We start from the raw sequence: 12,830 nt of genomic DNA, 5'->3' as shown, positions 1-12,830 counted from the left end.
CTCCCTCTGTCACAGAATGCTCTGCTACCGCATTAGAAAACAAAATCAAACCATACATAGAACCTTTTTTTGTTTATGCAATATTCAGTTCTCCAAAAGTTTGTGGAACAATCAGGGTCATCCTCATAATCAAAAACACACACACACAAAAAATAATATTTTAAGATGTAGTGTGATTTCACAAAGGCAATGAACCTGGTAGATATGAATATGTTTTAAAGATTAAAGATAGAATATAAGTAATGGTATTGATACATTTATGATATCCTCAGCTCAGAAGAAACTATTAATACTTTCAAGAAGGAAAAAATATTCAGAGGAAAAGAAAATTGTTCTAGAATTCTGTTCTTCCTTAAACCTGAGCAACTGCTTTTTCCAAGAAGCCTGGAGAAAAGCCAGAGGAGAGATGCATCACTTGCTTCTAGTGGGGAGAATTTGGAGAAAAGGACTGAGGAGATGACATCAGCTCTGAGGTAAAGTTGCAGTTCTGGCACCTTATTCACGACATATGGATGCTCACAGTGAGCTATGCGTCTGAGCAGAGACTATACATTTGTTCAAGGGTTTAAATTTTTATGTTGCTATTTTTGAGGCTATGCATTTGGAATGTTGGGCTTGTTTTGCCAGTGCTTTATCCCCAGAAAAGCCATGATAAATAGATAGTAAACTGTCAAAGAGCAACACATTTTACAAATACATACTTTTTTTTTTTTTTTCCCCTCAGATGGGTTGTTATTTTCTTTATCTTTTGATTTACATGTTATGGTTCTTGAATTCTAGCAGGGATAACTGTATATGTGAAAAGAGGAGAACTTAAGCTGCAGCACTAAGTTGTTCAGAGAATTACTTCACTTCTGTTAGAATTAACATTCAATTCTAACCATGTAATTTGGTGGTTCATGTCAAATAATTACTCTCCTGTTATTCCCTGTGGATGAAATTCAAAGAGAATGTAAGTTTTGCTTGTTACAGAATGAATGGTCTCTTCCAAGGTCATAATGCAGGGTCACCTATCTTTAGAATTATTTTACAAGGAAAGCAATTGTTATAAATGAGGTCTGAATTCAATCTGAATTTTGTAATATTTATAGAACAAATATTTCTAAAAGGTATAAAAGGCAAGTAAACAGTGCTGGGTGTGCGGGGAGTCTACGCTCCACCAACACGCACACACAAACATCAGACATTCTAAATACATGTATACAGAACACTGCTTTACATAATAACCCGAGTATGCCTATACATACATACAATCAGGATAGGTAACAAACAATCCTTTAAGTTCCATAACTTAACAGTCTCCGTTTTGAATTCCTTTTGTTGATTACAAACAAGTCTCCATTTTCCATTCCTTTTGAACAATCAACTTGGTCTTCAGGCCTTATGTATCCCATTCTTCCCAGATCGAAGAAAAGCATATCCATCTCCTTTTCAAGGCCAATAGGCCTGGGTCAAAAGGCACGTCCAGGTCAACAGGGGGCGTAACAGCAAAAGCCTTCGATGGCTGTAGCAGCATGGTGATGGCGTAGCAGTCGGATCAGTAAAGGAGCCCGCAGCTCCCTCACTATCTGGCAAGCCTCACGTTTGTGATTGTGGCTCCACACGGCTCTTTAAGGCCTCAGAGGTTGCTTGCCAGGTGCCGAGCAATCCCACTGCAACCTTGTCGTTTTTAGTTGCAGAGTCCCACACCTTGACCTCAGTTTGGTCCCATGTTTCAGGCTCATAATCTGTGCAATTGTTAATAAGGAGAATAAGCTGTAAGGTTACCAGGACAGTCTTTGTTCCTAAGGACGTATGATTCCCCATAATGCGCAACTGCTTACCAGCGAGGGGCAGCTGTGTGCACGGCTCCGCTTCTCTCAGCTTGAGCTTCTCTCCAGCTCCAGTGCGCCCACTTCCAGTGACTTTCTGTACGAGCTTCTCCGAGCAGTTTGCTGAGTCTGGCCAAACCTATCCTCATGAGGCAATCAATGTGCCTGCTCCCGTCCTGGTCTCCATTCTGCCAGCCTGTTCCTCTTCACTTCTTTTTCCTGCTTCTTTATTGATATAACTTCATGGTGCTGCCTTTTTTATCTTGAGGGCAGGCTCCCCTCTTATACCCTTCTCTCCACAGCAGTTCTTTTCCAAACAACTTTGCATTAGTCAGACAACTTTGAATGTAACAACAACAGCAAACACCCAGAAACATCCATGCCTTAACGGCTGGAGAACAAGAGACCAGCTGGAGAACAAGAAACCGGACACTACATGGAGTCTCCTGAATCACCCTTCTTCGTCCCCTCTAAACTCTTTTATATTCCTGGTCATTAAGAGTCTAATGTTATCTCAACCATGGGGCTTTCCAACCCCCATGGCCACATTCCCAAATCTCCCCCTTCTTTATTAATATCAACCATTTTCTCTACACGAATTACCACTCCATATATAACACAATGCTGCCTTGGAAATCTGTTCTCAGAACAACGGATGCAAATATTGATGGTTCTTGGAACTCGGTGTGTTTTAAGCTATGGCAGTAACTATACCATTTTTGTTTATGTTCTATAACAAAACATACATTAGCAATGGGTATTGTTATAGTGTTGTATCACCACTACTCTATCTTTCTGTTTTAAACACTATGTAGTCTAAGAAATTGAGGACACACAATGCATATGCTTATCAAACATCCCACATTGGAAAATGTTCTAGAAAATCTCATCCTCAATGATCTTTCCTATTGCACCATGCTAATAGATCTTAAAAAACAGAGCTAACCCAGGAGATATGCAGGCTTCCACGTACCCAGCCACAACCCTCCCTTGCCGCCCAGTAGCCTCAGGGGAAATGTCATTCTGCCCTAAAGACACATAATCCTCAGCAGATCCAGTACATCTAGTCTGTTGCAAAGCATGCTGCCAGCCAGGAGGATCACTCTGACCTGCACCTTCCCTACTAACCCTGGTCACAGCAAAAAATAAAGCTAGCTCCCAGAACAGGTCTTATTTCCCAGGTTAGAAACAGCTGGGAAAGTGTCACAGGCTACAATCTAGGGCCTTGGAGAGGAGAAAGAAAGATGTACATTTCTCTTGACTTGTTCAGAAGTTTCCAGATGTTTAAAAACTAATATGGGTAAACTGGAAAAATGCATCCTGTGCGCTTCTGTCTCTGAAAAGACCTTTTGCAACACTGAGATAGAAAAGTAAGGCAAAGGCGACAACAACAACAAAAAAATGTGCTTCCACAATACAAACAATCCTACATGATATGCCATCTTACATATCACAAAGCTGCTCTCTTGGATTCCAAAACCCAACACAGCAAAGTAACTTACAAGATAAATTTAGTTTTTAAGAACAGGAACAAGTAAGTTAAAATGCATTTTCTGGTGATTACTGATTCACTGAAGACACTGGCAATGCAAAGCCAAATGAAGGATCACTAACGTGTGGAAGAGTATTTCCAAGGTACCAATGAGTGTTTGTAAAAGCTGTCATTCTTAGACGTTTTTTAAAATGAGGGAGACAGAAAATACTAAATTTTGTAAATACTAAAAAAGATATTAGACAAATCAAGAACTAAAAGCAGCATCATTATTAAAACTCATGGCATGTTTGCCTACCCTTTCTCAAATAAGTATCACTACACTGTAAAAAGATTATCCCTTGTGAAATTAATGACTCTGTTCAAATAATAAAGGTTTGCTTATTGTGAAAAGAGAATGCAGAAATGGTAAGAACTCCTAAATGGAGAAATCAATAGTAAATATGTAAGTGTATAGGCCTAAATTCTGTTTCACCATGAAAATGCAAAGGATTACTTTTTTTTTTTTTTTCTTTTTATGCAATAGTAACTCCTAAGATTCATGATTGCTGAACCTACATAGATGAAAGAAATATTCCAATTGTTGCACTTTTTTTAACAGAACATTTCTTATTAGAAGGTTGCTTTCCCAAAGTCATGCCAGTTTTCTGGGTAGCCTAATACCACACAAAAAACATTTGTCTTTACTGTGAAAAGACAGCTCAGCTACTTGCACTATACACACGACAAGTGCTGGGGATGACCACTTCTTTAGTTCCCAATTGACCTTTTCAGACAATATTCAGTGAGTTAAAATTTCTTCAATCTGAGTGTCTTACAGTCTCTGTAGTGGATAGCTAGCCCCTCCTAGCAAGCATTTGGATGAATGTGTAACAGCAAAGAGTGAGTATTCTTCCGCAGACTACCACACATAATTGAAAACAAGTGTTTTGAAATGTGGCTATTTGCAGTGTAAGCAAGCATTTAAACATCTGTTACCCATTGAATTCTGTTTTGTTTTTGGTTTTGTTTTTTTTTTTTTTAGTTTACAATCATTACAATTCCTTGCACAGTACCGTGTATACTCAGACACACACCTAAAACTGGACAGTGGAATTAGCAGATAGTTATTTAACTCTTCTATGACAGGACTTCAGTAAGTTTACCTGTCTTCCATCTAGAATCATTTAAGCATTTCATACAGTCGCACTTAGAAAAATGTTTTCAACTGAACTTGCAAATACTTATTCAATTTCACATATACTGTTTCTGTACCAAGCTAAAAGAACAACTTTGTTATATCTGGCCCCTTGCAGCCTACTGTAATGTTTTTCAAATATGACATATTCTTGTATTAACACAAATGATGTCATTACTTTCAACTCCTATAAGCTGTATCCGCAAAAAATTTCTACAGTATTCTTGAGAGTACTTACTTCAAGAGCTATTCATTTTCTTCACTAGAAATACATTATTTAATTAAAAAGAAGAGAAGTAAAACCAATGACAAAAATGCATAGGGGCTGAAGGAATAAGTAAGCTGAAAATAAAGAAAAAATAGTTCAAAAAGTGTTATCATAGAACTGTTAAGAGTTTTTGTTAAGTTCAAGAAAGCTGTGAAAATTACACAGAATGATCATCTACTCAGTTCAGCTATTCAAAGCTCCAACCCTCATTTTATAGAAAAAAATGTTAATGGCTCAATTTATTGGCAGAACAATGCACTCAGTACACAGACTAATTAATAAGAGTACAAAGGTAATGCAATACTCTGCAAGGTCTAACTATCCTTTCACTGCCCACTCTATGCACTAAATTTTCATTAACATAATATATGTTCCCTGTAGCTAATAAGTTAATTAAAATTTGAGTAGACAGACATTGACCTGAGCATTATGTTGAGTGTGTGATACTATAAGCATTCTATTCTCATCTTGCAGATTAACTATTTAGATTCAAATACAGTATCACTAGGGCATATAATCTAGATATGCACTAGTTCATAGCATGGTGCAGTAGGAGAGCAACAGATCTTGTCAACATGCTAATACCAACATACCAACTTTATGCAGTTTTTACTTCAGACTAGCTATAACCTGGTCCTGTGAACTGAGTGTTCACAAGAGGTTAGAGTGGATTAAGTACGCCTGAACTGTGTCTTCTCAGCATTCAGTCTGCTCTGTGCACACCAAGAATTCCCCGTGGTGATGAGCAACGCATGGTGTGAGGGGATAAGTGAGACTTTTGTTTCAAAAACTTCACTCATGACCCAAATTAAAACTTCAGTATAGATGGATCCACAAATTACCCTTTAAAAATGGTGCAATATAACATTAAAAATAAAATTGCAATGCTTCTGTAAATGAAAGCATGAAATACATGCTCTCATCAGTAGTCTATTTTGGTTCATATTTAGAAGAAGGAAAGCTTATTTAAAATATACTATTTTTGAAATAATGCAGATAGGACTTAGACAAAATATTACTGCTTGTACTAAAAAAAAATAAAAAAAAAAGTTATCGAAGTTATCTGAGTATCTGTTTATTTGCAGAGGTAACAGGACAGTTCCTTGCACACAACCAATTAACCATTAACCTATTCCTAGAAGGCATTAGGCTATGGCAGATTTAGCTTCTCTGATGTGACTAGCCACAAGCATTGACATAAACATTTTATCCACAGTAGCAAACCTATTTTCTGTCATTCCAAGATGGAAGTAATGCAGTAATGCCTCAATCAAAGTATCAAAAGGAATCAGATATACACATAATCCATTGTTAAATGTGTATTTTATCATCTATTTTCTAAGCCCCAGTGAAGCAAGTGCTGAGTTAGCAGTTCAAAGAAATTCTCCTAGATGCAGGAGAATAAGAGTTTTGTCACAAATCCCAACTGTAAAGGAATTTAAACAACAGTCTGATGTTTTGACAGAGTTATTTTTTAGACAAGTATCTAAGCATCTGAGACAGGTGTTTGGACAACAAGAGTTAATAACAATCTTCCATGGCAAGGTTCACATGCCTACCTTTTTGTTTTGTTTTGTTTTCTCCAAAATACCTGCCCATTTTTCTCCATTATTAGAGACCTTTAGGTGAAATGGTATGTCTATTCTCAATTTCTTTTAATTAAAGAATCATAGAGGAAATTTTCTTTAGTTATTTCTTCAACACCTATTTTTTTTTCGTTCTGAATCAAACTACTGAATTGAACAAGATGCAAAGAAGAAAATATTCTCCCTTCACCAAATAAAGTGATTTAGTTGTCAAAATGTGGGTTATTACCATGACAAGTTCTGGTTCCTGGTACCAACTCCATGCATTTCACCCAGAACATTGGACTGAGAAGCTATAGAGCTTCCATAGAAAGAATTCACTATTGGATATAATTTTTTGTTTATGACTCTCTGTAGGTCAACATACATTTTAATAATGACTGACAACACCCCCCCAACCTACCCCTTGCTCTCTTCCCTTAGAGCATCATTTCACTTCACAAAAATTTCTGATGTCCTCTTTTTGGCCAAATTAAAGTTGGACTGTCTTCTCCATAAGAGCATAGCTTTAATAGAAGAGGCAAAGCCCATGCTCACCATGGAAGAGCCTGTTGTCACATGTTTAAGATATTTTTCAAGGACAAAGATGGGACATATCCCTTCAAGTGGAAAGGATATGAAAATCTTCAGGTAGACCTGGTGCAATGCATGAAGACAATTCTCCATGTTCACCTACTTCCATATGCCTTTGCCAGCACCCACAAGGACCCCATGTCCTGTCTTACTCCTATCTTCTTACCTCAGGCGAGGTCCCGATACACCACAACAATGCTAAGCAAGACCTCAGACCCTCATCTTCCCTACTAGCTGATCAGCAGGAATTGCTTGCATGAAAACACCTATTGCTCATCCACAGGTGTGAGCTGTCAGGGTAAAAAGCAAGTTGCAATTAGTAGCACTACATGACCTGGGCAGAGGCAAGTCTACCTGTGCAGTTCCTGCTCAAAGATGATTCTCCATGTGGAATTCTCAATTTGGTTTATCAAAGCAGCCCACCTCCTCCTCCCTCCCTCCCCCCCCCAAAAATTTTTAGACAGCTAGCACCGGGTACTATCAGCAGCACACATGTCTCCCTACAAAATCCTCAAGCCCAGTACTGAAAGTCACAAACAAGTAAGAAGTGCTGCTGAAGAAGGGAGTGACCTACTTTAAATGCATCCCAATGAAAAATGACCAAGTGTTTTTCAAAGTGAACATGGCAAACAGTCTGTATAACAAACGATTGTTGAGACAGAAAATAAGTCCCACTTTCTATATTTTTTTTAAATGGATGAATGGAAGAGAAACTAACTGGAACACTTTCAAAGCAAAATCTGTTTGAACTTCAAAGCATTAAGTGCAAAAGCAACCCATTTCTATAAAATGAAGCTTATACAAAGGAGTTGCCTGATTTCATCTACTGCTGCCATTGCAAAAGTAAATGCTACTATGTCAGCATTCATAAACAGGATTGACAGACTAAGAAATGTTATCCTGCACACTGAAATCTTGAGTGTAAACCACTCTTTGGATTTAAACTCTGTGCTCAGAACTCCTCAAGGACATTCAGCTCACACTGTCAATTCAAAGTTGCAAGTACCAAGCATCTTTCAGTTCCAGGTCCTCAGCAAGGATCACACAACTAAGTAAAATGTAACCTTGGAAGATCCTGACTCCTTCTTACACTCACACTCACACACACACACTCACACAAAGTGACTTTTGAGTTTGTTCGTTTTGATCTTATTTAAGAAACTAAAAGAAAGTCCCAAATATTTTGGTAGTAGATACTTCCAACTGCTCTTGATCATTTAATAGATCTGCAGTATGCCTACAATAACAGCATTAGTTTCAACTCAAATGCTTGTGAAGTTTGGCATGGTAAGGCAAAAGAGCGGGCATAATAAGTAGAACATTTACTAAAATTCCAACAAAGCAAAATTTTTGTAATATGGGTGAGTATCAAAATATTTCTTACTGAATATCCTCTTCCTTCATTTAATGCTGTTATGCTAATCCTGATTTTGGAAACATTTTACCAAATGATATAGCTTGGGCTATACAAGACTAACAAAAGATTTTAGTCTTTAAAGAATGTACAGGCTTAGAACCTAAAATTAATAAAATCTTTTTCCAAGAGAGTGTAGAAAATAAGCTTTTAGCTGAAATAGACTCTGAACAAAACTCAAAAATCCACAACTCATCAATGTTGTTACTTTCAGGGAAGTAACAAATAATCTTCCTAAAACAAAGACAAAAATATCATTTTTACAGCATTTTGGAAATGCACTAAAGGGAAGATGAGCAGGCAAACTTTGAGTAAGCCATCCTGGGTGAAAGTAAAATTCTGTCTCAGCCAGAATACTGTCTCTAACAGGGGCCAAACACAGAAGAATATGAATAGAGCAAACGTATCAATACTGTCAAAGGATATTGCCACAACACTGAACAGCTTACAGTTCAATAATCAGTATATTTTTTTATTGGCAGTCTGAAAGGATTTCCCTAGTGTAAACTTGCCTGGCTGCTTATTGTACCAAGGTAAGTTTTCAGCATCCACAGTATCCAGTGGCCATGAGATCCACCACTTAAATACGCCCTGTGCTGAAATGGTCTTAAGTCCTGTTATTCATCTTTGACCTGCTGGCTTTGCTTGATGCACCAAAGAAAACCTCCAACCAGGTGTTCCATGGCATATACACCCCCCAAATCTGTCTTAGCCTCACTATAGGGTTTACAAGGAAAAGAAAATAGACACCAACATTTTATTTGGAGGATTTTTAATCACTAGGGTGCACAGAGCCAGTACTTTCATAAAGCTGTAAACTGCAACTGTAACAATTCAATCAGATTTCATCTTTCTATGTGCAGCTTAATGTTTTCTCCCCTAGCCCCATGTGCATTTATTCATCTAAACTGAATTTCATCTGCCATTTAAATGTCCTATCAGTCCACTAATGTCTTTCTCCAATAACTCATATTGCCTCTAAAAACCCTCTATAAGCAAATATCACTCTCCAGCCCCTTATGTATGAGTATTTTGAGCAGCATGGCCCAATGAACTGATCCCTGTGGAATCCCCCTGTTGAAAGCTGACTGTTTACTCCTAGCCAAGTTTTTAGCCTTTTTCCTGCTAGCAGGAGCTTCCTCCTCTTCTCTCCTTTTCTCCCATGACTCCTTAGTTGGTCACACAAGAAAGAACTTCTAGCTGCCATGGCTTAGGGATTTGCCAGGCACACTCTGTGGAAAGGGCACTCCCATTCTGGGCAACCACTGTCCAAATACATGTCATTGCAGTCTAACAAAAGACATCTTCCAGTCCCTGTGCTTGTTAAAGACATTTCATGATAGTACCACCTGTTACTTAGTTTATTATTTCAACTTACTGCATCTAACAGGATGATATGCCCACATTTTTCAGCCTGATCCAGATATGTTTTCACCATCACTAACCTAAGCACTGTGTATTCTTTGTAGATGTACTCAAAATTACCTCCAACATTAAAAGGTTGAAGACAAGATTACCAAGAGGATACAACACAATTTTATATTACACTTAGGAGCCAAGAGAAATTGTTGGATCTCTTTTGGATTTGCTAAGACACACCTGAGCTGCTAGAGGGGTCTGAGATATGCAGCATCACTCTGGATGGTAGCACATAATGCATGGATCTCCAGGACAGCCTTGGGACCTGCAGACTAAGATGTTGCTGCCAAATCCTTGAGTGCAGTTCCCCTTCAAAGTGTGCACCACTCTGAGTTCTTCTTGCTCCCATACTTACCCCATGGTATTTGTTTAAGATGGTTCTTATCTCCTATTTGCTTCCTACTTTTATTTGAAATCTTATTTCCTGATTCCGTCCAATAGCACAGTAGGTTTGGTGGCTTACTTCTCTGCACCGTTAGGGTGTGGTCATTTCTTATCCAAACCCTCTGTTGGGGTTTCAGCATATACTGTCTCACCGTGCAAGGTAGAAAAACCCCACTGTACTGCAGCTTTTGTTGATTCTGCCTTCCTCAGACAGGAAAGTTCACATTTTTTACCCCTTCTCCCAAGCTATAGAATAAATACATGATGCATCAGCAACACAAACTCCTCAAAAATTAAGCCCACAGTCTCTGGCAGGCATGCTAAAAGGACTCTTGATAGACCACTGATAGCAGTATCAATACAGGTGGCAGAGTTGCTACCTACTGCTGTTGCTCAGCAGCACACACTTCTGTGTTAAGTCTGAAAACAAAACCAACATGACTATTTCCTCCTTTACGTTTTTATGTTCCTGCATAGGTGTGTAGTGAAGCACAAGATGGAAAAAGGTACACAATCCCATGCCTATTTAAATGTGGCTAGCATGAGTAGCAATAGTGGCAAAAAGGCAGCAGCAAATACTTGAGACCCAGCCAGCAAGTGAAGAATAATGCTATATTGTGTTGCTACAGCCTTTCCTACCACTGCTAGTTACAGTATGGCAATCACAGGTGTTCTTTGTAGGAGTACCTTTCATTGCAGGTCCTTCCTGCGAAAATACTGTACCAAGGCAACCATGTTATTACCTGCAGATTTCCTATTGTCATCCAGGATTTTAATAGTTGATTGTTGTCAAAATTAACAATTACTGTTATCTACTGGTTTACTAACTAAAATGGTCTAGTGTGAGACATTTAATGAAACTTTCAGTTTCCTCTTTTTTTCTTTTTGAGTATGTTATTTTCTACCCACAAATGCAGCATAAACCAACAACTGCATTTAGAAAGGGAAAACTGAACATTAGATATTGGCAACAGCATCTTATGCAGGGGTTCAGTTTGGAAAAAAAAAAGATAAAGAAAGAAAAAGAAGAAGGAAAGGAGCAGCTGAACACTTGGGACCTTTAACTTGCCATGCAGAAGCATCAGGGCAGTAGAGCAGAATTCATGAATGAACGTGTACCAGCTCATTCGCCTGCGCCGCGCTCCAATGGAGTGGCTCTGCTTGCAGAGGCCTAATCACGGCTCCTGTCTTGGGTGGGAGTTTTGTCAGCCCGAGGTCTGAGGGTGCTGGCACGGCGGCAGGGACAACAGCTCTCGCATGAAGCGAGGCTGCGAACAGGCAGGCATTTTAGGGCTCTCACAGCGATGCCGACCACCCCCCACACCCTTCCCGATGCAGAGCTGGGTCTGGGCTGTTCGCGTGGACCCGCGCTTACCGAAAGGGTCTGACGCCTTCCCCTGGGAACCACCGGTTTATGTGGGGGGGCTGGGGGGAGTCTGCAGATCGCGGTCCCTAGGAGGCATCGCGTCCCTCCCGCATGCCGCCAGACCCAGCGCGCCCCCCCGGTGCCGCTCACGCCCGCCGAAGTTTGGCAGCTCCCGAGGTGGCAGCGCCGCGGTGACGGCCCGGAGGGGACCCCGACACCCCTGTCCCCATCCCCGTCCCCTTCCCCGTCCCCATCCCCACCCGCAACCCGCCTCCTCACCGTCCCAGCTCGGACTCCAGCTCGAAGTAGTGGGCCAGGGTGTCCTTGTTGGAGCCGTCGATCCAGTAGTCGGGCGCGGCGCCCCCGGGGCGGCCGGCGGCCGCGGAGCCCGAGGAGGAGGAGGAGGAGGACGACGAGGAGGACGAGGAGGAGGAGGAGGAGGGCATGGTGACTTTCAGCATGCCGGGACGCCAGGCGGGGGCTGCCCCCTCCTCCGCACCGGCTGCAGAAAGCAAGAGCGACAAAGCTGCTGGCGGCGGCACCTCGCCTCCCTCCCTCTCCGCTTCCCTCCCTCCCTCCCTTTCCCTTCTTCCTCCTCCTCTTCCTCCTCCTCCTCCCTCCCCGCCGGGCCGGGCCGGGCTGGAGCAGAGGCGGCGGCAGCGGCTCCCCCCAGCCCTGGGGGGGGGCGGCAGGGGGCGGTCGCACGGAGCCGCCCCGGGGCGGGGGTCGCGGAGCACGGAGCCGCCCACGGGCGCCCCCCGGCCCGGCCCAATTTGGGGAGAACTTGAGGAAGGGAGAGGCACCGGCACGGGGTCGGAGAACAGCCGGGGAGAGGGGGGGCAGACAGGGAAGGATGCACAGCCCGCGAGGCACCGGGGGTGCTGCTCCGTTTTCCCGGTTCCAGGTGTGGGATCGGTGGTCGTGGGGCGATAAGGGAGCTGGGAGGTGCCCTGACTGCATCTGCTCTGGTTTGGGGGAGGTGAGTGTGGAGGAAGATCCTGGGCAAGACGAATATCAGTGGGAAAGAGCTCAAACGCGGTGTCCAAGCCAGTAGAAGGCAAAAAATAGGGCTTCACTTCCCACCGCTGAACTACAAGAAGCCATAAAGAAATAAAATTGCCGTGCTGCAATGGCATTCTTAACAGGTTTTGGAATCTGCAGCTTACGAGATGCATGCAAATATATTGTATTCCTGCCTGCAAAAACCTTAGCCAGAAGTGCCTATATACGGGCAGTCGCTATTGGTGTCGTGGTGGCATAAAGCAGCAGCAGTTGTGTGTGCCTCGCATGCATAGTATGCCAGATCAATCCTACTCACATCCTCTCCATGCTATTACACC

General features: G+C 41.6%; 1 protein-coding gene across 1 annotated transcript in view; it reads right to left on the bottom strand.

Moving 5' to 3' along the window:
- CAMK4 (calcium/calmodulin dependent protein kinase IV) overlaps positions 1-12,000 on the bottom strand; it is a 162,956-nt gene extending 150,956 nt beyond the window's left edge. Inside the window, exon 1 of the mRNA XM_082784144.1 lies at positions 11,770-12,000. Coding sequence (XP_082640270.1) covers positions 11,770-11,951 — 182 coding nt within the window. The 5' untranslated portion in view covers positions 11,952-12,000. The remainder of the gene's footprint in view (positions 1-11,769) is intronic.
- Between the last annotated feature and the right edge of the window lie 830 nt (positions 12,001-12,830).

This window comes from Aythya marila (assembly GCF_965140915.1).
Source record: "Aythya marila genome assembly, chromosome: Z".
NCBI classification, from domain to species: Eukaryota; Metazoa; Chordata; class Aves; order Anseriformes; family Anatidae; genus Aythya; species Aythya marila.
The sequence above is the reverse complement of the archived record's forward strand: the minus strand, read 5'-3'. Positions and strand labels throughout refer to the sequence as shown.